This window comes from Gasterosteus aculeatus, chromosome 9, assembly GCF_964276395.1.
Source record: "Gasterosteus aculeatus chromosome 9, fGasAcu3.hap1.1, whole genome shotgun sequence".
Classification (NCBI taxonomy): Eukaryota; Metazoa; Chordata; class Actinopteri; order Perciformes; family Gasterosteidae; genus Gasterosteus; species Gasterosteus aculeatus.
This window is the reverse complement of record NC_135696.1, coordinates 5,026,006-5,052,884: the sequence shown is the minus strand read 5'-3', so window position 1 is coordinate 5,052,884 and position 26,879 is coordinate 5,026,006. Positions and strand designations below refer to the sequence as shown.

The 26,879-nt window shown below is 46.2% G+C and overlaps 2 protein-coding genes across 5 annotated transcripts; both read right to left on the bottom strand.

Annotated features, from left to right (window-relative positions):
* Positions 1 to 3,449: 3,449 nt before the first annotated feature.
* Positions 3,450 to 5,345, bottom strand: LOC144383228 (uncharacterized). Its single transcript, XM_078080240.1, has one exon. The coding sequence runs from the start codon at positions 4,210 to 4,212 to the stop codon at positions 3,634 to 3,636; it is 579 nt and encodes a 192-aa protein (XP_077936366.1). The 5' UTR covers positions 4,213 to 5,345; the 3' UTR covers positions 3,450 to 3,633.
* palm3 (paralemmin 3) lies at positions 3,450 to 26,802 on the bottom strand. 4 transcript variants are annotated; one of them, XM_040186103.2, is made up of 8 exons: positions 26,661 to 26,796; positions 12,794 to 12,846; positions 12,076 to 12,156; positions 9,974 to 10,101; positions 9,476 to 9,548; positions 8,573 to 8,603; positions 8,050 to 8,097; positions 3,450 to 6,999 (listed from the first exon to the last, which is right to left on the bottom strand). In XM_040186103.2, the coding sequence occupies exons 2-8, from the start codon at positions 12,836 to 12,838 to the stop codon at positions 6,080 to 6,082; spliced, it is 1,326 nt and encodes a 441-aa protein (XP_040042037.2). In that variant the 5' UTR covers positions 12,839 to 12,846; positions 26,661 to 26,796; the 3' UTR covers positions 3,450 to 6,079. The 4 variants fall into 4 exon arrangements, with proteins under 4 accessions (XP_040042037.2, XP_077936358.1, XP_077936359.1 ...); XM_078080232.1 differs by having other exon boundaries at positions 5,500 to 6,999; positions 12,748 to 12,846; positions 26,661 to 26,802; XM_078080233.1 differs by lacking the exons at positions 12,076 to 12,156; positions 12,794 to 12,846; positions 26,661 to 26,796 and adding an exon at positions 11,044 to 11,420 and having other exon boundaries at positions 5,500 to 6,999.
* Positions 26,803 to 26,879: the final 77 nt, after the last annotated feature.

Below are 26,879 nucleotides of genomic sequence, written 5' to 3'. Positions count from 1 at the left end.
TCACACTCGACAGCCAACTCTCCCTGACTCCCAACATTGCCGCGACAACGCGATCCTGTAGATACACGCTCTACAACAGGGGTCTCAAACTCGCGGCCCGCGGGCCAATTGCGGCCCTCGGGACGATATTTTGTGGCCCCCGCCTTCATATGAAAGTGTAATGTTAGTGCGGCCTGCGAGTTCTATATTGTAGCAACCTCGCTGTTAGCAGCCACTTACAACCTCCACCCCAGCGCCGACCGTTCCGTTCGCCGGTCGGACCGTCAGTGTCATCCCCCCCGTCGGCCATAATGGTCTGGCCCTATGGCGTTATATTTGTGCCACAATCCTGAGCGTGTAATTGTAAGTTTTGAGCACAGAGAACTATGTTGTAGCAAAGAAAAACATTCCGTGCGCGCAGTTTACTCAGGTGCCGTCTCCACAAACTGGTTTTCTGCGCGCAGGCAGCGGTTGCTGCGCTCGCTCGACTTGCAGCAGCGTTACATTTGTGCCACAAAACCAACTAATCAGAGAATTAAAGAAGGTCCATTGTGATTGGCTGTTGGTCTCCAATCACAACGCTTCCTAAAGAAGACGAAAACGAGTGATATTAGAAGTCCGGCTAGCCACCATCAGACATGACCGAAGCAAATGATGAGAACAGCGTTTTCTCATTTCACATTAAAGTGTTTTAATCCAGGCCATTAGCATTTAGCACAAATGCTGCAAACTTCAACAACTCGCTGAGCTTCCGCGATGCTGTAGGTAGTTCTACTAGCGTTGTGATTGGAGACCAACAGCCAATCACAATGGACCTTCTTTAATTCTCTGATTGGTTGGTTTTGTGGCACAAATGTAACCCAGCTGCAAGTCGAGCGAGCGCGTGAGTGAAACGTCGAGCGAGCGCGTGAGTGAAGAGGTGGAGAGAGCGCAGCAACGGCTGCCTGCGCGCAGAAAACCAGTTTGTGGAGAGGGCACCTGAGTAAACTGCGCGCACGGGATGTTTTTCTTTGCTACAACATAGTTCTCTGCGCTCAAAACTTACAATTACGCGCTCAGGATTGTGGCACAAATATAACGCCATATGGCCCGCGTTCGGTTGAGGTGGGCTGCATCTGGCCCGTACCTGACTTGAGTTTGAGACCCCTGCTCTACAATATCAGGAGAATACGTCCCCTTCTCACTCAGAAGGCAGCGCAGGTACTGATTCAGGCTCTTGTCATCTCCCGCCTGGACTACTGCAACTCCCTCCTGGCAGGTCTCCCTGCCACCGCCATTCGACCTCTGCAGCTCATTCAGAATGCAGCAGCTTGACTGGTCTTCAACCTTCCGAAATTCTCCCACACTACTCCACTCCTCCGCTCTCTTCACTGGCTACCGGTGGCCGCCCGCATCCAGTTCAAAACATTGGTGCTCACGTACCATGCTGTGAATGGATCGGGTCCAGCTTACATCCAGGACATGGTCAAACCCTACATCCCAACCCGCACTCTCCGCTCTGCATCTGCAAAACTACTCGTCCCTCCCTCACTGAGAGCAAAACACTCGACTAGGTCTCGACTCTTCGCTGTCCTTGCGCCGAAATGGTGGAACGAGCTCTCTGAAGACACCAGGACCGCAGAGAGCCTTCACATCTTCCGCCGCAAACTAAAGACACACCTCTTCAGACTACCTTGACTAAGACTAACAAATTGTAGCACTTAAATTGTACTTGTAACGTCACTCATCTATAGCAAATTGTAAATTGGCTTATTTGAGGAAATTGCACTTTCTTGTTTCTTGTTCTCCTGAGTTTGTACCCTATGGTTGAATGCACTTATTGTACGTCGCTTTGGATAAAAGCGTCAGCTAAATGACATGTAATGTAATGTAATGGTGCACTTCCTGTCTTATTTTGTAGTTTTCTGCCACTCGTGTCCCCGGGTAACTTCACTTCCTGCCTGGTCCTGTCACCCCCTGTGATTGTCGGATTGTTTCCACCTGTGTCCAATCACCTGCATCTCCCTTGTGTATTTAAGCAGTGTGTGTTGTTTGTCACTTGTGGCGTCATTGTCTCTTGTATATCGCCTGTTTCGCTTTCCTGCCTGCCTTTTTCCCCCCTTGTGTGCGCCCGTGTGCGCGCGCGCGCCCTTGTGTGCGCACGTGCGCCCTTGTGCCCGTTGGCCTTTTACTTTGTGGGAGTTTTTGACTATTGAAGTCTTTTTCGTTAAAAGTCTGCGTTTGAGTCCTGCCTTCCTACCCAGCCCTGACAGAGAGCTGCCCTTTATTCCGGGGGAGTGATAAACTAATCCAGCAGCTCAAATAAACCTGCGCCGGAGCAGTGAAGTTTTTTTGATGTGTTGTGTAGGATATTAGAAACAAATATACGACCCGGTTCATAAAATTAATAAAAATGCATATAGTGTACAGCCAGAATACAGCCAGAATTCTGAAACTGTGTAATCAATAAAGTAATGACAGTATTGTAAAACCACTGTAAATCTGCAACTGTACTAGAATAATACCAATGTACAGTTATGATTTTATTTGATGTAATGTAATCAACTGGAATGCATGCATGTAATACTTGAACAACAACTGATATTGACTAAGAGCCATTCGAAATCCGAGTTACATTGAACTCACCAGAAGACCACTCCCAGAGGTGTGGACACTGACTTTCACACCTTTAAGCATTGTTATAAATACCTGTAGGAACCATTGTTCTCGAGTTCGCTGGTGGAGGCGACTAGGCACTAGGGATGGTCAAAAGGACTGACCTGGGGCCTGTTGGTTGCTGAGACCAGCGGCTCCTCAGCTGAGATGTTCTTTTTACCAACACCATCTCTTTTATTAAATACATTTGATTTTAACCTTTTGATCAGCGATGACCTCTGTCCGTCCGGCGTTTGTTCATTTTTGAACACAACATGCTATGGTTATTTAGCCAAACTTGCTTCGGGGAACCGAAAAGCCTGATTTATCTCATCCTGAAAATGATCCGGCTAACTCAGTTAGCCACTTACACGGAACGGGCCCAGTTCTCTTCGATTGAAATTACAAAAATATTTAGTGTTCGTATTGGAGTACCGGTAGAAATGGATTTCAACAATCAAGGTTTCACATATATGCACATAACAAAGATAATATAATCAAAAGAAAATACCTGTCGCTAGTTAAAACCATCAGACTGTACCAAGCTTATGTTAGCTAAGCTATATATATATATATATATAGCTATATTATAACACAAGTCGCATAAGTCAAAATGGAAGGCTAAATATACATGGCTGACATTAAAATGGCATTCGGACGGGTTGCTTGCTGTATCGTGGACCCAATTCCCCATTTTTGTAGGTCGAGTTCATGCTGCCTCACTGCTCTTTCACTGCTTCCTTCACGTTTTTAGTGTTGTTTGAAACATGTGTGCTTATAGTCAAAACCATCAAATGCATGGCTGTCGGCTAGAAGTGAGAAAACGTCTACACATCTAATGTTGCCGGACAAGAAGGCCATTTTTATTATTTTTGCAAATTTTCCTCCTTTCATCATGCCCAAATGTTTCCCCGGTCCATCCAACAGTGGTACAGAACTTTTCACAACAATTACCCAAATCATCAATGGCCTTCATTAATCTTAAAACACACTTCATGGGAGTAAATGTCTTCACACAGTCTATGTTTTGGTGTCAGTTTGGTGTCCGCTATACTCTGGACAAAGCTCCTTTGTAGGATCCATCACGACAGGCGGAGGCATGTGCAGACACTCCACCTGAGCCCTGAATTCCTCTATCTCTTTCTGCTCCACCTCCCTCCTCCTGCTGAACAGGTACAAATGCTGCCTCTTCCCGGACTCCACGTTCATGTGCATCAGCATGCAGTCTGGACAGGATGTGCGGACAAAGTTTGTCGTGAGGTTGCTCGGGGGCGTCCCTTCGTAGGTGAAGCGTCCCCCTGCCAGGGAGACGTTGAAAGACCGGTACAGGCACGTGCCGTCCTGACGGATGCTGCGAGAGTAGGAGATGGCAGCATCGCCGGTGCTGTTGGAGAAGTTCACGTAGGCGCTGTCTCTCTGTTTGAATCGCTCCAGCAATGGCAGGTGGCTCAGACTTCCTGCAACCAGAGCCCATGTTCCCACCAGATGACGTGGATCCATCGACTCCGGAGGCCAGGCCGAGTCCTCGCAGGCCAGAGGAGCCGCCTGGCTCGCAGGCATCAGGCAGAGGAGGGTGATGGCGCACAAAGCAGAAAGCATTTTCTTTGAGGGAGCGGTCACAGTGGTGAACAGAGAATGTGGCAGGTGAAGACACGGGGCTGGTTTTATAGTTGTTTCAGAAAACTAGTTTCGCAATTTTGAAAACCCCAAAGTCAGAGTCCTTTTGCACCTGGGAATTTGGTCATGTTTTAATACTGATTATCCACAGTGGGGGTTTACGGTATTGGTCCCTAACGTGGTTCTCTTTACTTCTCCTGGATTGAGGTTTTTGTTCACACTTCGATGGTACTTTATTACTGCGATCTGTATGACCTGAGGACTCGTGTGGATCATTAGGTTTGCAAATGCTTCAAAACTGCAGAGATGTGCAATTAATTTTCACTCACAGCTCGGCAAGGTCAAACTCAACTTCAATAAATTGAACACTTGAAAATAATGATTTATTTGGGATTCATGAATAGTATAGTATGAATATTCAATATTCATACTATACTAAATTGTATAACTTGGAACATTGTTGTAAATACATTTGAAACCAAATCCACTAAGTTGTGTGTTGAAATCTCTTGACTTATTGCATCATTGTTTTCATGGTGGTTCCACCAGTACAAGAACATTACAATATTAGTTTAACGGGAACGTAGCTGCCCTTTGCTGTTTGAAGAGCTGTTGACACTAAAGACTTGTGCAAATGTAGCTTGTGTTCTAACATTTTGTTTGTTTGCCATTACCGTCGCCAGGCGAAGCGTGTGCCTTTGTGAGTGTGTGTGCACCTCCAACTCCAACTCTCGCTGCAGCTTTACACAAAGCATCTTACCCGCTCAGGCCGCATGCTCAGGGACCTCTCGTGGTGTCGGTGACTCTCGAAACAGCCACTACAGACACTAGGACTCTTCCCTCAGAAATATTAAGGGGTCAAAGGGTTTCACATGTTTGTGGCTCCGATAACACGACTTTACACATTTATCTCTGCTTGTTCTTGAAAGAAGAAGTGACGACACTTTACGATACAATCATGGCCGTTGACACACCTGTTTGAGGTTATTATTATAAAGAAATGTATTTACTAGGTAACGTAATTTAATGCCTGCTCATAAAAGAAAAGATTGAAACTACATTTTCCTTTGTTTTCTTTCAACATACCAAAAAGACCTGAGAGTTGTTAGTAAAACCAGGCGCTCTCATCTCAAACAACAAAGACTGGATGAATAGACAAATGCTGTCCCTGGGTTATGACTAAGGAACAGATAACATTACAAATCAAACGCTGAATGTTTGCATTGCGCAAGGTTGGTGTTTTTGAACCATCAAGTAAATCAAGCAATGTATTGCAAATGTCAGTTTAATCATTAAATCATTCATTAATCGTTTCCAAGCTGACATCTCAGACAGGCTCCATTCAGTGTGTTTGTCTGCGGTTTATAAATCCACGCACAAACTCTCAAAAGGACATCCGGTAAAAATACAAAATTCATACTTTCCGGTATCTTAAAATAATCTTTTAAAACTGGCGACGTCCCACAAAATATTCAGTGGTGCACGTTGCTCATGAATTACACATTTTCATGCTGTTAGTGTGTGTATTGTCAAAACCTGTAATAAAGTCATTATACTTGAATCAAAAGTATCTCTAATGAAAGACCAAAATCCATACAAATCAGCCTTAAAATCATTAGATGTCTCTCTGAAACCAGATCTTTGGATGTAAAATGTCATGTTACAATCATGGAAATTTCCTCAGGAGTTGGATAAAACCGTTTAATTGATCTTCGGCAGCTGAAATGTGTTTTTTGTGGTCGTATGTAGATTGTCTGGCTCATCTGCCAACCAGAAATATGTTTAAAAAAGAAGCAGCACTGGGAGGGGGGGGGTTCTACATGATGGAGCAGCACTGGGAGGGGGGGTTCTACATGACGGAGCAGCACTGGCAGCTCTTGTGTTTGCGCGCGTCGGCTGCCTTACCGGCCAAGCCGTGTGTCTCTGCGCCGCCGGAGGCCGCCGGCGGCTCTGAACTGGTGTCGCTAGACCGGCCCAGGAGGGCGTCCTGCTCCCTCGGCGCGACATCTGTCCTCTGGCTCTCCTGGGGGTCAGCCAGGGGCACCTCCTGGAACTGTTCTGGCGGGGCGGCAGCATTCGGGGATTTCGGCGCCACCTCGGCTCCCTCTGGTGACGTTGCAGCTCCGCCCCCTGCCTCTTGCTCGGGGGCGAGAGCGCAGGGTTGCGCCCGGGAGTAGAGCGGCACCAAAGCCACCGCAACGCCCTCTAAGGCGCCGGCTGGGGACTGCGCCCGGGCAGAGGTCGGGGCTTCCGAATCTCTGTCCTGCGCATCAGGCGCGTCGCCGCTTTCGTTGGTTGCCACGCCCGCCTGCGAGTCTCCGGGTGCCGAGTGTTCCTCAGCAGCGGGTTTAGTTGCCTCGCTCTGCTCCGGTTCTGTGAAGGTTTCTGGAGCAAGCTCCGTCTTCACCCCCCCCGTCGCAGCCTCCACTCCCTCCGGGACCGCTTCCTCTGCCTTTGTGGTCTCCTTCTGGTGTGCGAGATCCTCGGGTACCTCGTCCCCCTCGTCTGTGATGATCACCCGCTCCGCTCTCATCACCAGGATGCCCTCCTCCTCCTCCTCCTCCTCTTCCTCTTCATTCAAGTTGACGCTTGGAGCCTGACCGGGCTCTGCCTCAGAAACGCCCAAACTCATCCCGGGCTGCGACATTATGTCGCCAACATCTCCGTTGGTGGAGGCCCGAGAGTCGTAGTCGCCGTTGTCGTCGGCTTCGCCATTGTTCAGGAATGCTGCAGTTTGCTCCGGTTGGGTGCTTTTTGTCTTCACTTCATCTGAAGACAAAATATCAAGGAAATATCACTGAGTTAAGGAAAATGCTTTAAAAGTTACTGTTGCTCATGCATTCAGACGAGGCTGAGTGAATTTGCAATCAATACCCCACATTGTCATTAACACTGATTACAAGCTCTCATTGTGTGGACGCACTGTGACCTGATTGAAACCAATATGCCAGTGATTAATACAGCTAATTTAGTTATTGTATTGCAGTTAACACAAAGTGCTGCCATCCATTAATCTCCACGCATTACGCAGGAAAGTAATTTAGCGCCGCTCTAATACACAACGCAGAAGCTAAAGGGTAGCGCGGTTTCAGCTACCGTCCATGACGCTTATATTGTATATTTGATATTCATTGTACCGTAATGACAAACGGGTAACAACGCAGAATTAAAAAAAAAAAAAAAAACGTAAAACAGGGGGTGCATTTTAAAGTCATGAGAGAAACAATATTTGATTAAGTTGGATAAACTAGCAGCAGAACCAAGAGCAGGCATTAAAATATGCACATGTCGGCAGTCTGAACTTAATGACCCTGGATGATTTCAACACAAATGGTCTATTTGCTTCTCAGAACTCTCTCCTGTCCACTTCAGCAGCTGCTCACGTCCCCGCTGCACTCTAGAAATGCAACGGATGCACTCGAGTGCTGCTTTGCATTAATATACATGCACATCCTTATTTAACATAATGTAAATATTCATTCACAGCATGTATGAACTTGTTGTAAGTTGCAGGTATGCCGGCGCCTGCCTCTCCTTCCTTTGTGATGCTAATTCCTTTATATATGCCATGCATACAGACACATATCTATAGTCTTTGAGGGGCCGGGCTAAGATGTGGATTCATTAACGATAAGATCTTTTCAGGTTCAAAGGGATGACAGAGATGTTGACATCAATGAGAATACAGATGTGGGTTTAATGTGCGCACGACTTGTTTCTGGATAATTGGGGTGTTGCACTTTGCGCATGAGCTTTGCGAGAGTGTTGTGGTGTTTATCTGTGAGGGGTTTACGGCACCCAAGTCAGCTCCATACCCACCCGATCCATTGTGCTCTCCGTTCTGCACCACAACACCGTGCACCATTTCTGAGAAGGAGAAAATGTATTACTGGTGGACATGCAGTACAGAAATGATGGATTAGGACAAGATGGGAGTATTGATTCATGCTGCTTCTTGTCAAAGTAAAATAGAAGACGATAAAACTTCAAGAACCTTCAATCAATATGTGCTGATGTAATTGGCGTAGCAGGCAGAAAGCAGCGTGTCTGCACGCGGTGGTGTTTAACATGATGGAGCCATGCAGGGTTGATGCGTATTGGAGCGAATAGTGTGTCGAAAGAGGCGGCGTGTGGAGGACAGAAAACCTTTCGCTCTGCACTCAGTTACATAATCAGCTCTTTGCTTTAAGATCACAATGTTGACTCTTACAGAGTAAAATTTGCATTGATTTATCGCTTTCTCGTTCTTTAAAAAAAGAAAAAAAGATGACGCGAATCCATGTCTCTGAAATGTCCACTGTAATATTACTCTGTACCAAAAAGTGGATGTGATCCCACTCACCTGCTTCAGGTGCTGCCTCTTTAACGGCCTCCTGTTGGGTAAGAGGAACAGTGGAGGGATTCAATTGACTGCGACTGAAATGGTGAAAGCGTTGATTGTGTTGCCTGAGCCTTGGGCGTGTTTACAATGCTTGAGCATCACACGGGCTTGAAGGAAACACATCTTTCCTCATGGTGCCTGCTTAGATATACAACTCTCGCCGTTAAACATGACCTCTGCCTGGACACAAGGGGGAGTGGTTGAGCTGAAAAGCCCTCCCTGACCTTTGACGAGTTGTGCCCCCTTTTCACAGCTTTCTGTAAGATGCACTGAATCGCATCAGATCAGATTATTATGCGTGTGTGTGTGCACCTTACAGCTAAAGCCAGTTTGCTCTTTTATTTTTATTATAAGTCCAAAATAAATCATTTTGCGTAAATGGACATCAGCAGTCACCCACTCACTCAGGCGGCCGACCACACTAAAGCTTTGCAGGCAGGGCCTGTTTAATGCAATGTATTTTCCCCACAGAGGATAAGGTCATACATTCTCTTCCATCATGCTGTATTCTTTGGAGCACAAGGTAGGAGGAGGAAGGGCCAACTTCTTTCCCTGCCATGAAGACCTTCAGAGAGGTGAAGTAAACACCCAGCGCTTAGCTTGAGATGAAACAACCATTCCTGGGTGGATCAAGGGTTGAATGGCTTATGTAACAGGGCTGCTTTCATTCACGGTGCTCAGAACTAGAAGCGCAACGTCAGACTTATATTAAGAGAGGAAACAAATTATTCATGTCAAAAAGCCACAGACACTAGCGGTTGGGAGTCTTCTGTATGATGGAAGATAATGGCGTCGGCTTGTTAAACACTTATCCAAAGCTCCTTTGTGTCCACAGGAGTGAGTGGGCGAGTGTAAGTTCCTCACCGTTTGGCTGTCCTCCGTCTGTTCACTCTGCAGCTGTTCCTCCTCTGCCAACCGCTGACTCTCAGACTGCAGCCTGAGACGCACACAGAAACCATCACATCTAAAGCCTTATTTTATGTCCCCAATAAAAGTTGTATTATAGTCGTGTTTGTTTTTATTCCTTCTAGTGATTTATTTAAATTGCCCCACAGGGTCTTGGACAGTGACACCGAGCTGTGGACATTTGGAGTAATACTTTGGAGTCTGGTCTTCAGGGACGGGACCACATTGTGCACTGCAATGAAGAACAAGTCTTGCTCCCTGCCTGGCCGCAGTGCCGGTGGAATTAAAAATACACTTTGCCAAAGCATGCCTAATGCATGACGGCAGCAGAATAGAAAAGAGGGATGCTACTTTCAATTATACATGAAGTTTCCACCAAATACAATAAAAATGTCAGTTCTCTCCATCGGTGTCTACTAACAAACAGCCTGCGTGTCATCTAGCCACACACAAAACCTGTCAGTGCTCTCTTCGATCTCCTTGGCCGCGGAGCCCCGAAGGGGGGAGCGGGGGCTCGGGGCCTCCAGGGAGGTCGGGGACGAGGGAGCTTTGTCCATCAACCACTGGTCCCTCAGAGACTTTCTCTGCGAGAGAGAGAGAGAGAGCGAGAGAGAACGTCCAGCAGCATTCTATAATGGTGATATGATTATATTTTATTATTTAAGAATAGTGTGAGATTATATGAATTTCCCAAACTCTTGAGCCATAAAGTACTATACACCGGTTTACATTGACTGAACGTTCTGTATCAGTGTGCATTCAAAATAACAGGTAAAGTTAAAATTGCCGTAATCAGAGTTGGTAAAAGGACACTATTGCCCTAAAGCGCTTAGATGTCCATTGTCATTTGCGGAGATTAAATGTTGGCTAATCGTCCATTGGCTTTTGGTGCTAGGCTAACAAACCGTTTGTCTGTTGCTGCTGTTGGCCACACATACAGGGACCGTTTTCTCTAGGCTACTGAAATGCGATACAACAACTATTTATAATGTCGCTGGCAACCGTGTTATGAAAGCTATGAGGTCCTGGAGACGGTACTGTATCGTCAATAATGTAACATATCGCCATTTATTGTAACGTCAATAATGGAACAAAACCTGTTCAAGGGTTTGCTTGCACTTGGCTACGCGTCGGGCCTAACAAAACCCTTGAACAGTAAATTATTGATGATATAGTTCTGCCTCGAGTACCTTATTACAGGATTGTATCCTCTTCGCCCAGCTTTGAATACAAATTTTACATCCATCCATCCAAAAAACTATCACAGAAAAAACAGTGTTATGATCCTGTACACCGCTCCAGGAAATAGACATGACCCAGTAAGATGCAAGACGCCCGAGCCTACTTTGCATTCCCTCCGAACGGAACACAAGAACAAAACACTTTCACAAGAAACAAGAATACGATTGTGTGTATTTTGTAGAGCTGACTGCTCCTGTGTCGAACAGACACACAAAACCACAACATTCCTTAGAGTCTAATGCTCATTTAAATAACGCCGCCTTTCTGCGCTTTGTTTGTTTTACCTTAGTGTTCCGGACCGTCACTGGGAATGTGGCACATACGCTTATTTCCCCCCAGGACACTACAAAAGTACATTAAACAAAAGTTGGACGTCCTTCGTGGTTCATCCAGAAATCCTACCAAGCTAAACGTGGTGATATAATACTGCACAATCGGAAAGAACACTGGTGTTGAAAGAGATGAAATCTAATGTTGTGATGACAGTGGTTTAAAATAAAGACAGGGGACATTTCCGCCAAATAACAAGTAGATACTTCCCAGATGGCTGAACAATGTCGATTAATGAAAGTCTTCAAATCAGATCGTTGGGAGGAGGAAACTCCCTCCTTCCAACCATCGGTCCTCCTGTGCGTTTAATAACTGGCATCGCTGCAGCCCGGCTGACCTCCGTGTGAAGGCTCGTTCCAGCGGGCTGCTTAAGTGCCCTTGAGCCGGACAATGAACTCCTTCCAGCTCTGGGAAACGCTGAACCTGACAAGCAGACGTACACAGAGTGGTTCTGCAGAGTGGGTGCACATTTTGGGGAGTTTTTCATGTGCCGATGGTGGGTTTTGGGACAGAGGATGTTGTATGTGTACAGACTGTAAAGCCCTCTGAGGCAAATTTGTAATTTGCGATTTTGGGCTATACAAAATAAAATGAATTGAATTGAATAAGGCGGCACATGACCTGCACGCAGATTTCACACAATTTGAGGAATGTGCCTGTGCCCCCCTCACCCCTGGGGGCCAGCGGAGTACGGAGGAGTGGGAAGTGGGAACGGCAGGCTGGAAACGATGTGAAAACAATAGAGCAGCTCGGAAGAGAGCGCGAGTGACTTCAGCAGACGAAGGTTCACAAGCAGGAAGCGCTGAAGGCTGTGTAGTTCATCTGTGTGTGTGTGCGTGTGTGTGTGTGAGAAAAGAAAGACATTTGGAGACCATTCCCCTCCTAGCGAGCTGGAATCGGCCTGCAGAGGATTTGAGCTGAGTGAAATGGAGGCTTGGTGGGAACGAATGCGACGGCTCCGCTCATGCCGGCTGTGCAGGTCAGACCTTGAGCTGCTGTAGTCGGAGCTTCTCGTCCTCCGCGTCTCTCCTAGCTCGGTCCTGCTCCTCCTGCAGCCGACGCTTCTCCTGGCGGGGGAGGAGGTCGAAGCGGCAGGTGTGCATTAATGAGGGGAAACAAAGAAAGCGACGGCAGTGAATAAAACATAACCGGGAGTAGAGAATAAAAACAAGGACACCTGGTCAGCCATCTGTCACCAGGACACCGTCACCACAGGCTTCAGGCATACTGTGTCTCATGGTGTGCGGAGCAGCTGTCCCCATAGTAACCCGGTGTTGTTTTTCATGGGACCCGGGACACCCTGGCACGCCGCACTGCTCACCCCGTGAATTATTCAGGACCGACGGAGGTCGCAGTGGTGCAAGTGCAAGGTTCATGCAGTTGTCCAGCGCGGCAAAAAACATTTTTTTAAACGGGAGCAATAACGATACTCCCCCCCTCTCTAGTTTCTTTGTTGATTTCTTCTTTGTCTACATAAAAAGGTGATCAATACGAGCTCCAATTTGGATTTGACTATGCATTTCTTAAGAATGAAATACTGAAACTTGATGATTTCAATCATAATCAAACTCCTGTTGGGTCTAATCAGCTACTCAACGCAGCACTTTTAACATTCAGACTTCTTCCCCACCCAAAAAAGTATAATATTTCTCTGAGACCTGCACATGGCTTTCTGTGCGTGCGTGCGTGCGTGCGCGGACTCACAGCAATGGCCTCCAGCCTCTGTTGGTACTTCTCCGTCTCATCCATCCTGGCAGCTGTGACACAACAAGACGGGGTAGAATGTCAGAGGTTAAATAAATACAGTAATGGCCGGCCGAGAGGAGCACGAACCCGGGGGCTCTACTTCACGTGTATCCTCAGCAACCCTCCTCTTGTGGAGCTTTCTAGTCTTTGTGGCCTCATGAGGTTTTGAAGCAAGCTTGACAGCTTGGTTCCATGCTGATGTCCCGTCAGATGATGCGTGTATGTATCTAGACATTAAACAGACTTCGACCTTTACCATTTGTGAAACTTCGCGGTAGTATTTCCAGTTGTGAATAATCACCCCCGAGCCCCCCGTCCCTCCCTCGCCCCAATGACGATAAACAATATTTGTTTCCCCCTGCAGCTGCCACTAAAAGGGACAATATTGGAGCTCCTCAAAGTGGGAGGCACATGACAGAGCGTAGACTCGTCCCACATTGCAACTCGCTCATTAGGGAGTTCCTGCCATCAAAAGCCGTAACTACTTTTAGTCTACTTTTTGGGAGAGAAACTTTTGTTCTACATGAAGTTCTGCACTGAGTGGGTTTCTTAAAAAAAAAAAAAAAAAAGTTAAAGGCTAAACATGATAAGAAGAATCATTGGAGAAATAGTATTCTTGTAAATTGGAGCTTTATCCTCGCTGGCAGCAATAATCTTCCAGTCACTGACAATCCCGCCTGGCGTGTTGAGAGATCTGTTCTACCCCCAAAAACACATTTAGCCATCACAGTAACATGGATCTCCTATTGGGGAGATCTGAGCCATGCGGCGCCCTATTTCGGGAACAACTACCACACTGTCACCGCCGCTGTCGCTAATCGCCATCACAGAGCTTTGAAGCGCAAAATATGTGCTTACCAAGGAAAGCGCGCGTCCGCTTTCCTTGGCGCACACACACACACACACACACACACACACACGTTCCAGTTACACAACCTACCAAACCTGTCTATGGACGCCAACGAGAAGCTACATATCAACCACACGACTCCTCTCTGACGCTCACATCCTCCACAAATGAGGTCTCCCCAGAAGGCAACTCGGTGGAGCCGACGCTTTTGTTGCTCATCCAACATGGATGTTACAGGGCCAAGAAACAACACCTGAAGGAATCCTGCAGCGTCCTCCAGGTGTGTGGGGGAAAGGGGAAAAGGGCCCTCATGAAACAATGTGAAAAATGCAGGCGCACTGCACACAGGGAGGGAAGGAGGGATGAAAGAAGAAGAAGAAGAAGGGGGAATGTTTTCATGTCCTTTTCTTATGCTGGAATTCTCAGGAACTGAGGAGGCGAGACAATGAAGAGACGCAATAAAGAGAGAGGGAGACAGAAGACACTCTTCTCACAGAGGTAGAAGGAAACAATCGGAGTGGCAGGGCTCTGAGTGACTGTAGGTGCAGAAACAGCTCACACCACAGGCCTCCGTGGGGAGTGGAGGCTGCAGGAGAGCGCCTAGAATAGCAGCCAGAGATAAACAAGCAAACACAAACAGAGGCTTTGATGAGGAGGTATTGAGGAGCTCCCCGTAGACACATGCGCCGACTCCGATAATTAGATATGATACAGGAAGGGTGGGGGGGGCTGACAAAGTCATGGAGGCAGAGAAAGTAAAGATGGATACGGAGTCAAAATCCGACGACCCGTGAGCCAAATTTGAGGGCACTTTTGATTCAGGACGAAGAGCAAGAGAACATTTCAGATGAGATCTACGTGTGTTTACCAGGAGACCCTCAGGTGATCTGAACCAGATCTAATCAGTGGGCTTTATTGCATGGTTCGTCAGCACGGCCCCGGACTTGTGGTTCAGGACTTTTTTCTGGACGTGCTTACAAGTACAGATGTCAAATTGCTAAGTCAGTAAATTTACTTCCCAGCGATTTTAGAGACCGTCACACTCTGACTAACCTGAGCACCATGTATAGGAATTAATAACAAAAGGGATCTTAATCTGCCTATATGGATCAGCAGTGACAGACAATTGCAGTAAAATTCTAAATTTTATGTTTGCGCCCTCTTTTCTTTTGTGCTGATCCGATCAGTGATTTTTATGATCCTTTGTATCCCTAACAGACAAGCTGTGAATGTAATTCAGAGAGCAATAACGTTGACATCAACATTGTAAGAACACGCAAGTGTTGTAAGTCAAGGTGATAATATTATAGATACTTTAAACCATTCAGCCCGTTTGTAAATACTTCCTGTTCTTTATTTGGCCGTGTTCACATTAGAAAACCAATCGGACATGTTATTAATGATTCTTTGCACCTTAACTGTGAATTCTCACACAACTCCCACAAACCTTCTCGTGGTATTCAGAACGCACGGACGCCCCAACATGGGATGTGCGACATGTTCCCTGCACACAGAACCCGATGCAGCTCAGAAACAAACCGCGGCAGTAAAACACAGGAGACTCCACTGAGACACTGCTCCAATAAATAATAATAATAATATAATACGGGTCCTACACACAAACACTTCACAGCTGAGGAAGTTGTAGGCTGTCTGAACTCAAGGGGATGAGTCCCCCCCTACCCGTTTCCTCCCTCGCCCCTACCCGTTTCCTCCCTCCCCCCTATCCGTTTACCGCCCCCTCCCCCCTACCCGTTTACCGCCCCCTCCCCCCTACCAGTTTCCTCCCTCCCCCCTACCAGTTTCCCCCCTCCACTCTACCAGTTTACCTCACTCACACGTGGGACGGACGCTGCTACGGCCCAAAAAGGTGAGAGCAGAGACGTTTGAATTGTGCATTGATGCTGCAATTGGATCATCTATGTATGAGTCAATGAACCCTTTCATCAAGGAAAAAGCAATGATAAAAATAATACAGATTCAGTTCCGTTCATGTCGCAGTATTTACCAAAAAGGTATTTTCTTTTGAAGCCTCGTCCACCTGGACTCAATCGCTGCAGAAATGAACTCAGAAATGAAAAACCCAAATCTTAACGGTCACAATTTCACACAAACGTCTGTTAAAGGTAAAATGACTTTTTTTTGCCAGACATCGGCGGAAGCAGACAACCGCTAGGCGGTAATCCGAAGTCGTCGTCTTTGACAAAATAAGGTAGTGAGGTCAAAGATGTTACATTGTGGAGAAGTGAAACTTGACTCGTCGTAGTGGAGCTCTGCAGCAGAGCTTCGACTTCGCTACGTTAAGCGGACTGAACAATCATGACGAGAACCAGGTAGATTCAAATGTATGAGATATTTTTTGTGAAATTTCATCAAAACCGCCAAACTTGGTATTTTAAGAGGAATCATCAATTGTCACGTTTTCATTTAAAAAAGAAATTTATCTAACAGACGTACATAAGAGGTTATTCTTTCTTCTGTTGTACCGCGTATTATTAAAGGATCTTCAGCTAGCAAAGAGTACAGACTAGCGGACCGCGTACAGCCGGTTAATACAGCCACCACTTTACAGGCCGTACGGCATGAAGCCCGCGGAGGTTTTAGATCACACTTGGAAAAAAAAAAAAGACAAATTAATGCCAATAAATCCAATATTACAGCCACACAAAACTGGCAGCAAGCCAGTACAAATGTGTCATGAGTCATATTAGAGTTAATCATTTTCCCTTCAAGAAAGTTGGTACAAGGTTAATCTTTGGTATCTAGGAATAAAAATATGCACAACAACAACAGAGTAGCCAATCAATTTCCTGTCATCAACTAAGCGATGAAATTAGACCTGTATTTGGTTTAATAAAACAAATTAGCACTATTCAAGGAGCTTAACACAGTGTGTGTGTTTTTTTTTCTGCTATTCAGTATTACTAAAAAACTGTCAGCATGAAACATTCCTCCTGCCCTGCTGCAAAAGAATGTATATTTGCTTTCAGAGTGTGTGTGTGTGTGTGTGCGCGCACATGTTTACATAACAATGTATATTTGCCTAGTGGGGTGCCATGGAGCCTATATGCCGAGTATCAGTGTGGTGACTTTAGCTCTGTGGGAACAGATGGGAGAACAGTGGGGTGTCTGGTATGCAAAACCCGTAAGAATCATTTAGCGTCACAGCTTGCTGCTCTTGGACGCAACACACACACACACAGCTGTTTGTCTTAGGCAATATGACTTCTACAAGGCAAGTGCTCTTTATTCTGAAGACTAGCAAACTGTTTTGGTGTGCAGCTCAATCACGATCAATCATTATTTCCAAAACGGAGCGAAACGGCACAAATGCCACATAAAAACAAAGTAAAAAAAAAGGTAAAAAAGACTGAGGGAGAGGCAATCAGTGCGCACAGCGTGAGCTGCCGGTGCTCACACCAGCGACTCTGTTGTAACTTGTAGAGTAGAACATCAGTGACGGCATCCAGGAGCTGCAGCACAGGAAGCGCCCAGAAGAGCAGAGTGTCAATGAAGAGTACATGTTGCAGGAAGTGATGTCTGACATGATGGTGACACTAGGGCATCACGAAGCAGCTCATTCACATGTAATAAAGCAAATGGGAAGGGATTGCACCAGTTATTAGAAAGGGAAGAGTGCAGCGTTGGACCATGAAAGCTGTATCGCTAGACTTGACAAATCCCTGATGTTATTAATGCAAAATTAATCTGTGCATTATGTCCCTTAGCTAGAAGAAGTTTTTGTCTATAAATGTCAGGAAATAGAGACATGGCTCGTCTTTTGCTCCATCCTGATCTCTAATATATTTAGTCTACCATCATATTTAATGCACTTCAACGTCAGAACACATTGTCTGTCTGAATTGGCCGAATCTGTAAACACAGGCCACAGAGATGCTAAAATAGCTTGAGGTCTAAAAGGAGTTGGGAGGAGAGGGGGAATGGGGAGTCATTAAAAAGGCCACCCAGTGACATTTTGTTTTTGTGTGATGATGCAATTACTCTGCTGTTCGACCGCCGGCCACCCTGCTTCTGTGCACTTTCAAGTTTCTGCTCCATTTTGTGGAGGCGAGAGAGGATGGAGGTGGGAGGAGGTTTGAGGGTGATTACAGTGGAGACGGAAGGGGAGAGAGAGGGCAGCACTGGGAAGGTACAGTAGATTATATGCCCTCAGTCACGTTCATCCAGTCCTAAAAGTTGTATTCATTTCTAATACCAGTATTAGCGAAGCCACCGCGGAATCATCTGCGTCTCAACCGCAAGAGCAGAGCCGAAACAAGATGGTAGCACGGAAGGAGTAGAAGGTTTTGGATGGGAAATCGGACTGGAGGACAGTTCCTGTGACAGCGAGCGAGACAGAATTCCAGGGCCTCAGAATATCCTTCCAGCCGTTTGTTTGGGAACAGGAAGAACAGTAACAGCGCTGTCCTCCAGACGACGAGTGACGCAACACGCAAATCGCAAAGACCCTGATCTTTTCACCCGCTCATCCTCTGCTGTCGTCGCCGTCCGGCCGCTCAGGAAGAGCCCGCCTCAAAACGCACACGGCCGGCTCACTGTTAAACAAAGTCCTGGATGGAGCTTCGATCGCCGGGGAAGCCGCAGAGGCAGCAACTGGACAGAGCGGATTGCTGTAAAGTGCTTTTTCATCAGGCATCGATTTCCCGCTGCTTTACAGACCACTGCAGAAATTGCATTATTGGAGATGGAAGGCTGGTCTAGAAAGAGATAAATCTGACACAGTTGGAGGGTGTTTGTGTGTGTGGGACGTAGGGGTTGAATTCGTGGAGCCCGGCTGACGCTGACGCATCAGCACGCAGCAAAGTGTCGTCTAGATTGACAGTCTGGTTCAGGAGGAATGAAAACTCTGCATAGCACAACGTGCACCACAGGTTCACTCGGCGGTACTTCGCAGCAGTGAGAGTCCGACTTCAGCCGCACACATAACTTGTCATGTGGGCTCTTTGGTTACTTTCACACATGCGGTCGGGTGCTTTTAGTCCTTTTAGTTATCACTGACGGAGGTGTCAGAATGATGTTGTTGGGACTGACAGGTGACACATTCACTGGCCGGCTTTTGGCAATCTGCATAACCAGCTACACAGATTAATGTGTGTGAAAATCAAATTGCAGTGATTGACAGCAAGTGCTGCCACACTAGACTCTGCGGCATGAAAACAATGGCGAGGGGGCCTGGGTGTGTGGCGGTGCGGGGGATGGGATGGGGGGGCACAAGGAGTTTGGGTTAGAGATTAACTCATTTAGTGGGAACTGAAAACACAGCCCAGCAGGTTCCAGTACTTCAGGAGTGGAATTTGCCACAATTTTCAGGTCTGCTGCCAGAATAACTAGGTAAGAAAAAATACCATATCCACCAAAAAGAGCAAAGAGCAAAAGCTTGTTTGAACAGAACCAAACAGAGTAGGCAGAAGCTGGGTTTGGACGGCATGGTGTGACTCAACTCACTTTTTGGTGCTTTTTCTCTATCCGAGTTCTACTGAAGCTCAAAGGTTCAAACCGCTCACTTGGAACCTCAACAAAGCAGGTAGTATAAAAAAGTTGATCCCAAGTGCTCAGTGAAAACTTCATCCCCCATGTTTGTCTCACCGGGCCCATTGACACATCTAATGCAGTCAGCCGTTATCGAATATCCAAAGCACGCAGAGGGTCGACATCAAACGTGTTCACGGCCGCAATGGCTGTACTGCTTGATATCTGCTTCCCAATGTGGGCAAGCTTGAACACCGGCCATGTCAACATCACCATCTGCCGCACACATTTTAAATATTAAATGTGGGAGGATTCGGGGTGAGAAAATCACTTCTTGAGCCATTAAGTGGAGCAGCTGATTGAAAACATACATACGCATGCTCAGGATGAAGCTACGCGGCGCGGATAAATCATGTTGGCCCACTCAGTGAGATTACAGAATTATCTGTTTAATCTGGCTGTGAAGTCACATTGTTGCATTGCTCTAATAAAGGGGTGCCCACACTTTTCCGGCTCGCAAGCTACTTTTTAACAAGTCATGGCGATCTACCCCCTCCCCTCCCCACAGAGGAACGGTCTACAGGGGGTACGGCGATCAACCCATTCAGCACTGCTCTAATACACACACACACGCACACACTTTCAGGTAAGGAGCAGTCACATTGGGGAATTTTAGAGAAATTTACAATTTAGTTTTTCTTACAATTTTTAAATGTTACATTTAAACAGCACATTAAGTAGACTTATTCACTCAAGGTTATCAAACATCAGCCATTAAGACTTGCTGTAAAATTGTAGTTTTTTTACTTATTATTTATGCAGCAGCATCAAACATCAAGGTATCTCCATGCAAAGTATGTTAAAACAATCTGCTTGAGGTTCAAATTTGTGCCGTGTTATTTGATTTGTTATCTTCTCATACTCAGGTTTTAACATACCAGGCCTTTGACGACACTTGACGACCAACAGGACGGATGTCAACACATGGATATCATCCCTCAGGGAATCAACCGCCTGAGTCACGCCGCATGACGGACACAATCACTGTGTTTCAATGTTTTGGCCTACGTAAACTTGTTCGTCTACAGCTTTATCTCCTTGATCGCCGCGCCGACGTGCCCATCACCGCACACGATAAGGAGAAGCACCGGCGTTTAACCCTGAGGTGGAATGCAGTGTCATTTAGTGTTCATCAACACATCTAAGGTTTGAGAACTGTGGCATACGCTGCATACAAGTCTCTGCCTGACAGCATCCAACGACGAGGTAATGTAAAGGGGAAAAAGTAAGTAAAAGGTCAACACTTTTTTGACCCCCCATTGGGGCTCCGTTCAAGCGAAACCCGGTGCAAGAACCTGGATCGCAATATAAATGGAAAAAACACGAGATTGAGCCACAAGCGTAAGCGGCCGGCAGAGCGCGGATGGAGGTTGGAGACACCAGTCCTGACGCGTCCCTGAAGCAGTTAACATTCGGCTCATCAAGTTGACTCTGAAAGACCTTACAGTGTCTGCCGGTTTCCGTTCTGGTGGTATCTCACATGCAGATGCATGCAAGTGGTTTCACAAGACCCGCAGTGGGACAGGAGCAAGCAGCAAACTAGTCTCGGACCTTTTCTCCAAAAAGACAGACGAGTGGCCTCAATTATTCCAACAGAATGATATGTGTGATATATTAATAGTGTGTTACGTGACTAAACATCCTCTTAGGTTTTGTATTTTGTAATGTTGCACTAGCGTTGCCTGTTGCTGGTTTTAAGGACTGCATCGTCATTTGCTGAAGTTTTTTCTGACGATGTCGCCATTGGTGCTGGGAAAATTTGATGCTGACTTTTCACTGTCGTCTGACATTTGAAACGCAACACAACCAAGCAGAAAGTCATCAACATATCAATAGTAACAAAAACAACTGAGCAGTCATGACAGGTAGGATTCGCACAGCTAAAAACGGACATCCAACCAATGACCAGGGCGGCCCGGTCCACCCGGTGAACGTCAGAAATAAGGAGCAGAGAGACACCTCCTCTACTCAGTGTGGGTCTTCATGGAGACGTCTGCTGGAGCCGATATGAGATCTCATCACTCGACACGCTGTGCACTTGAAAGACGCTCCGCTGTGCACCCGGTAAGCAGGTTTAGACAGGTGGCGTTCCCACAGCGCCGCACACCAACAAACACAAGGCCGTGAGTCGAATCCCACAGAGCAACCAACTCACAACTCTAATGTTTTTTTAATAGGATTGTGCACTAATGACGTCTCTGATTCCTCTTGAGCACACATAGGAATTAGCTTGACTTTCAGAAAGTGTGTGTAAGACATGTAGAAGCTTGTTTTAGAGATTTGTCGGTCTGTCTTTGCAGGATTAGTGCGTGCGTGTCTCTTTCTCTCAAACAGGTTTGGAGAGGAATGCAGGGCTGGTGTAATCCGGTCTCGGTTCGTTTTTGCCATTGTCATGTAGTCAAAAGCCTGAAGGCCTTTGAGCCTCGTGTCATTACACACACACACACACACACACACACACACACACACACACACACACATTATCTCACTGTACACAGCGCAGTCCAAATCAGAATCAAGCCGCATCAGGACAGCACAGTGGAGCATCACAAACACGGTCCGCCTGTAGCTCATTCACCAACGCTGCCATGCAGCTTCTGTCCCTCTCTAACTTAAGGGTGCAGGGCAGTCACCCTGTCCATGTTCAGTCGGGCGGCGTAATGTTTAACTTTCTGCCCTTTGCTCATCAGCGCTGTGGACAAACTAACTGAATTGCAGCCTGTCGTTAAAAGAAACTACAGAGACGATCCACTCGTCTTTCAGCCCGCGGATGCGTTGTGAAGGCGGTGGAGGGAGCACTCACACCGAAATCCCCCCCAAGCATTCTTCCTTGTAGCTGGCTCTGAGACGTATTGATTTTCAAATCCTCAAGTTTTCAGAGGGACGTTATGTAAACAGGATCAGACCAGCAGCACGGACATTTCACCTCTGCGATTGGCTCAATGTCACACATGCTCAGGTTAAAGATCCCTGTTACCATGTAGATGAGAATGTGCAACCGCTACATATTTAATTCACAGATGTGGGGGAAAAAATAAAAATAAATCAAAAGTGCCAGTATGGAATCTCGCTTGTAAACTCTGTTAACTGGTATCTCCGTCGAGTCCATTTCCACACCGCTTTAAAGTGGCAGTGTTATTATGGTACTTTGTACACAATTGGATGCAGAGTGCACCTCATTTCTGGCAGTAGGGTTGTTTACAGAGTGCACATAAAAAAAAAAAGGACACATTCCCCTCTTGTGATCCATTAAAAGAAAAGCATGGACACATAAACCAATAAACTTGTCAGATGAACTAAATTACAACTGAAATTCTTTGGTAAAATACATTTTTCTCCCTTGTCTGCTTCCAAAGCCATTCATAGCGGAGTTCTCGCAGGGTTCCTCTGTCAACCACCACAGCGGAACAGCAGGGTCAGCAACGGGCTGCTCCGCTTTTACAGCTTATGAACACTTCTAGCAAAAGATTTGCCCTTTTGATCCGGGAAGGCAAATAAGGCCGCTGGCCCAAAACCTAAAAAAGACAGACGGCACACTTGGGTGTTAAACCATCTTAGAAGACATGTCAGAAGACATGTCAGTGTTTTTTAATAGTAACTCAAGGACAGTAAAACACATTGCTTACGGCAACATGTGTGTGGGTGAAAAGAAAAGGTTAAGAAATCCCTCTAGTGTTCAAAGCACATGTGAATGCTGTACATGTGGCCGGCATTTCTGCCACCACTCACGAAGCAAAACCACAGCTACCGAAACCACACAAATAAAACCAAAACCAAAGCCCTTCCAGTGTTTCATGCGGGTCCGTCGTTGGCATCGACATACCACACACACACACACACACACACACACACACACACGAACAAGGCGGGTGATTTAAAGAACGCTGTCTGAAGACCCCTCCTGTTGCCTAAACAACGCACAAAGAGACAAAGGATAAGAGGGCACGCACTAAAGGAAGACTCAGTGGCTATAGTGAATAGTGAATGATGTGAGAAGTGACCTGGGGACATTACGCAGGAACATGCTGCAGGTCACATGTGCTCACTGGAGAATAATTCGGGGCGTTGCAATTTCAGTGTTCTAAAACCCCAGTACATATTTTTCTAAGTCGGACCGCGATAATCTTCACCCATTATACACCCACACACCCATTATTCTACTTTTAGCTGTATTAACAAAAAGCATGCTACCTGTACAGTTATGTGCAAATCAAACAGAGTATATTTATTCTCTGCATTTCTTGCCGAAGCCTTTTCCCTGTGAAAGGTTTTTTTTCCCATCATGATAACAGAAAAAAAAAAAACTGGAACAATAAAGAAGAAATATTCTGCGTGACCCGATCTCTTGTTTCCAGGTGAACCGTCTTCCTTCGGTCTAATCTCTTGCACAGCCATAATAAAAACAACAGCCGGAGGCGCGATATCAGCCAGTATGAGCTGTGGCAACACGACCCAAAGAGAGTGCAAGCTAGAAATGTGAATATTATCATTTGTTTTAATGCTCACAGGATATTATCAATCATCAGGCTTTGCTAAACCCATTTTAACAGCTCGGTTGAAACATGTCAAATGAAAAACAGCAGTCGGGGGAGTTTGTTTCTTACAACAATGCTCCCTTATGAGAAAAAGACATGTGAGAATCCCAGAAAACTTCCATGTGTGGATGGACAGACGGACACGGGGGGTATACGGGGGCAATGTGGCAGGGAGGTTTTCCCTCCCGCAGAAAATCCATCCATCACCCAGGTTGCCACGCAAGGACAGGGTGCATCCTTAAGTCTCTCTCCACCTTGTTAAAATCCCTGCGTCTCCCCGACACGATTTGAAGAGAGAAAACTCTCTGCTGGTTGGTGACGCTGCTCACCACACATTTTCTCGGGGGCTTTTAACAGCTACCCCTCCCGCTCCACCCGTCTCTCTGGCTCTCTCTGCATTTTAAAGGAGATTTCTGCCACTTCAGAACAAAACCAAACTGCCTTCTAAGTGACTGCCCCATCGGCTCGGGCTCCATGCTATTTCTGCAGGCATCAAAGCAGAAAAAATTTCATCAGAACAAACAGGCCAGCGGATCAGACGGTATATCAGTTTGGCTATGTGCACAAAGCTACAGAGGTTTTAGTTACACATGGAATATACTATGGGATGGTTGCACATGAGAAGACATCAATAGCTTTGAGTAACACTGCACTAAAGGTTTCATGGTCATCGTGGTCTGATCAACAGAATTTGTTAGGCCAATATCAACATCAACGAGAAATAAATCTGATCCTATATTGGCCGATAATCATTTTCTTCATGCAACACGATATGTAATAAAATGCCCATAATGACACTTTGCATTTAACTTTTTCTCTCTCTGGTAAACAAAACGAATGTGCTGCTTTTCACGTAATCGGCTGAATAATGCGCTTATAGCATTATATAAAAAGGGTGGCAATTTTGTACCTTACCAATGGAAACATAGACAACTTGGGTTGAGTACAAGGTCTCCCTCCTTACCCACCAGTGCATCCATAGTGAAGCCCCACCCTACCTCAAGGAACTTCTCACCCCACAGACCTCAACACGTACCCTCCGATCTGCCTAAGCACATCTTTTAAAACCTCCCAGGACAAAGCTCCGTACAATGGGAGATCGGGCTTTCTGCTCCGCTGCTCCCAGTCTCTCCCTGACCACCTGAGGACACCACAGACTGTGGATGCTTTTAAACGTGGCCTAAAAACCCACCTTTTTAGGAGAGCTTTTTAGTGAACTCGTTTTGTTTTTGTTTTCAAACATCTCAGTGTGTTTTTATTGTCAGCACTTACGTGTTTTATCATGTAGCACTTTGGGATTTTCTTAAATATAAAGTGCATTACAAATTAAATGTATTATTATTATTAACTCCAGCTGAATTGATGCCGGTGAACATCCAGAGGTCTGTTTTAGGCAATAGTCAATAGTAATTAAGGGATTTAACGGGTTGGTATGTTGGTTCCCATTACTGATGGGCACCTCTTCCTGGTTAGCACTGCTGCAGGTCACGTCCTTATCTAGTGGGTTAGACATTAATAAACAGCTAACAAGGGTCGGCTTTCAGTAAAAAAAATAGAAAAACAAAGTTACCATCACTAGTGTGTGTGTGTCCATGCTTCAGTGTGTGCGTGTGCACCCCTGTGTCTGTCCATGGTTAATCTCGCACTCTGCAATGCAAATTGCATTATATTTCAGGTGGTCAGTCATAATCAAGGGCCTCTCAAGGTTGAGGTGACACTTTCTAAAAACATCAGTTTCCTCCTGCTTCATACGGACATTGACCGCCCGCTGACTTACTGGAGTCGCAGTGGGAGGAAACCGTTGGCTCATTCTTAGTGTTTTGGGCTGTGGGTTTAGCTAAACGCTAACTCGGAACTACAGAGGTTAATGGCCTGTGACACCATTTGAAGTTTATGTAATAATTATCCCGGGGCAGACCGTACAACATGTTGCTTCATGAAAGCTTCTTTCGTCCGCTGTGACATTTATATGTCCATGAATCCTGTGCAGTGATCCTTCACGTGCCATCTACCTTTAAAATGTCCAGGCACAAGTATGCGTGTTAACATAACCCTTGTTAGTGTCCTGTGAGTGAAATTCCACCAGAGGTTGGTAATGCCTGCTGCACATGACCCCCAAGGCCTTCAGTTCTTCAGCCTGACAGGAGAAGAGCAGAGTCAGGAGCTCCTGCTGAGGAGCAGATCCATATACCGGTCTTAGCACAGACCTAGCAGAGCTGTGGTTAAAAGTGATGAAACAGCACTGTGTTTTGCCGTAAAATGGGTGAGTCACGGGTATCAAAGTCAGACAAACAACGTGTAGTTCTGATGCACAGGATTGGAGATCTTGATTGCAGACTGAGCTGCAACAGCAGCCAGGAAGGTGTGAAAAGGAAGCACCGCTATCTTAACCACTGCATCATAAAACCGTTTTTAAAGCCCTGCAGACTTAATTACTTATAAAACTGAAGGATAATCACAAGATAATCTTGAGGAAAATACCTATAATTTACACCCAATGCCGAGAGAATTGTGGAACCCATCTGCTGCTGCAAGCACGTCATGGGTTATCTTTAAAGATTAACACCACGATAAGATGCCACTGTAATTTCACAATCCTGCACGGTGAAGGTCTTGTGTCAAGGGAAAAATGTGCTTTATCAGTACATTTGGGTCTGGTTTAGAGAAGCTACAGAGGGACAGAAAACAACCATGTAATATTTCAGCGGGTATTTTAAATCAGTATAAAAAGGTGATATAGGTATTTCTGGTTTGCAATGGTCAACAGCTGCTGGGGCTGCTCGGCTCGGCTCTCTTCCCCCTCTTGGCCCGGTTTCAATGGGTGTCAACCGACCACCACGCACACCGAACGGGTCCGTGCAGAAACGCTTTGGCCGAAGATACAACTTACCTGTTCCAAAGTGTCCACGCGATACGCCGAGTCCAGAGAGGCGCGGGAGGGAGACAGAACCAGGTCGTGAGGTGGAGGCAACGCAACCAACCCGCGGAGAAGAGAACGAAAAGAGAGCGAAATCGCCCTCGCGGAGTAATTCGTAATTAGTTAGCAACACAGCTAAAATAGCTCAAAGTTCCCCGTGTAACTGAACACCTGAGTTAGCCTCCGCGCTGA

What these genes read in the sequence shown, in the direction of transcription:
- LOC144383228 (XM_078080240.1), bottom strand. Translation starts at nt 4,212, where the DNA reads ATGCTTTCTGCTTTGTGCGCCATCACCCTCCTCTGCCTGATGCCTGCG.
- palm3 (XM_078080231.1), bottom strand. Translation starts at nt 10,869, where the DNA reads ATGCAAAGTAGGCTCGGGCGTCTTGCATCTTACTGGGTCATGTCTATT. An exon ending in GGATACAATCCTGTAATAAG is followed by an intron (nt 10,102 to 10,707) that starts GTACTCGAGGCA and finishes TCTCTCTCGCAG; the next exon opens with AGAAAGTCTCTGAGGGACCA. An exon ending in AGACGGAGGACAGCCAAACG is followed by an intron (nt 8,604 to 9,475) that starts GTGAGGAACTTA and finishes CTTACCCAACAG; the next exon opens with GAGGCCGTTAAAGAGGCAGC.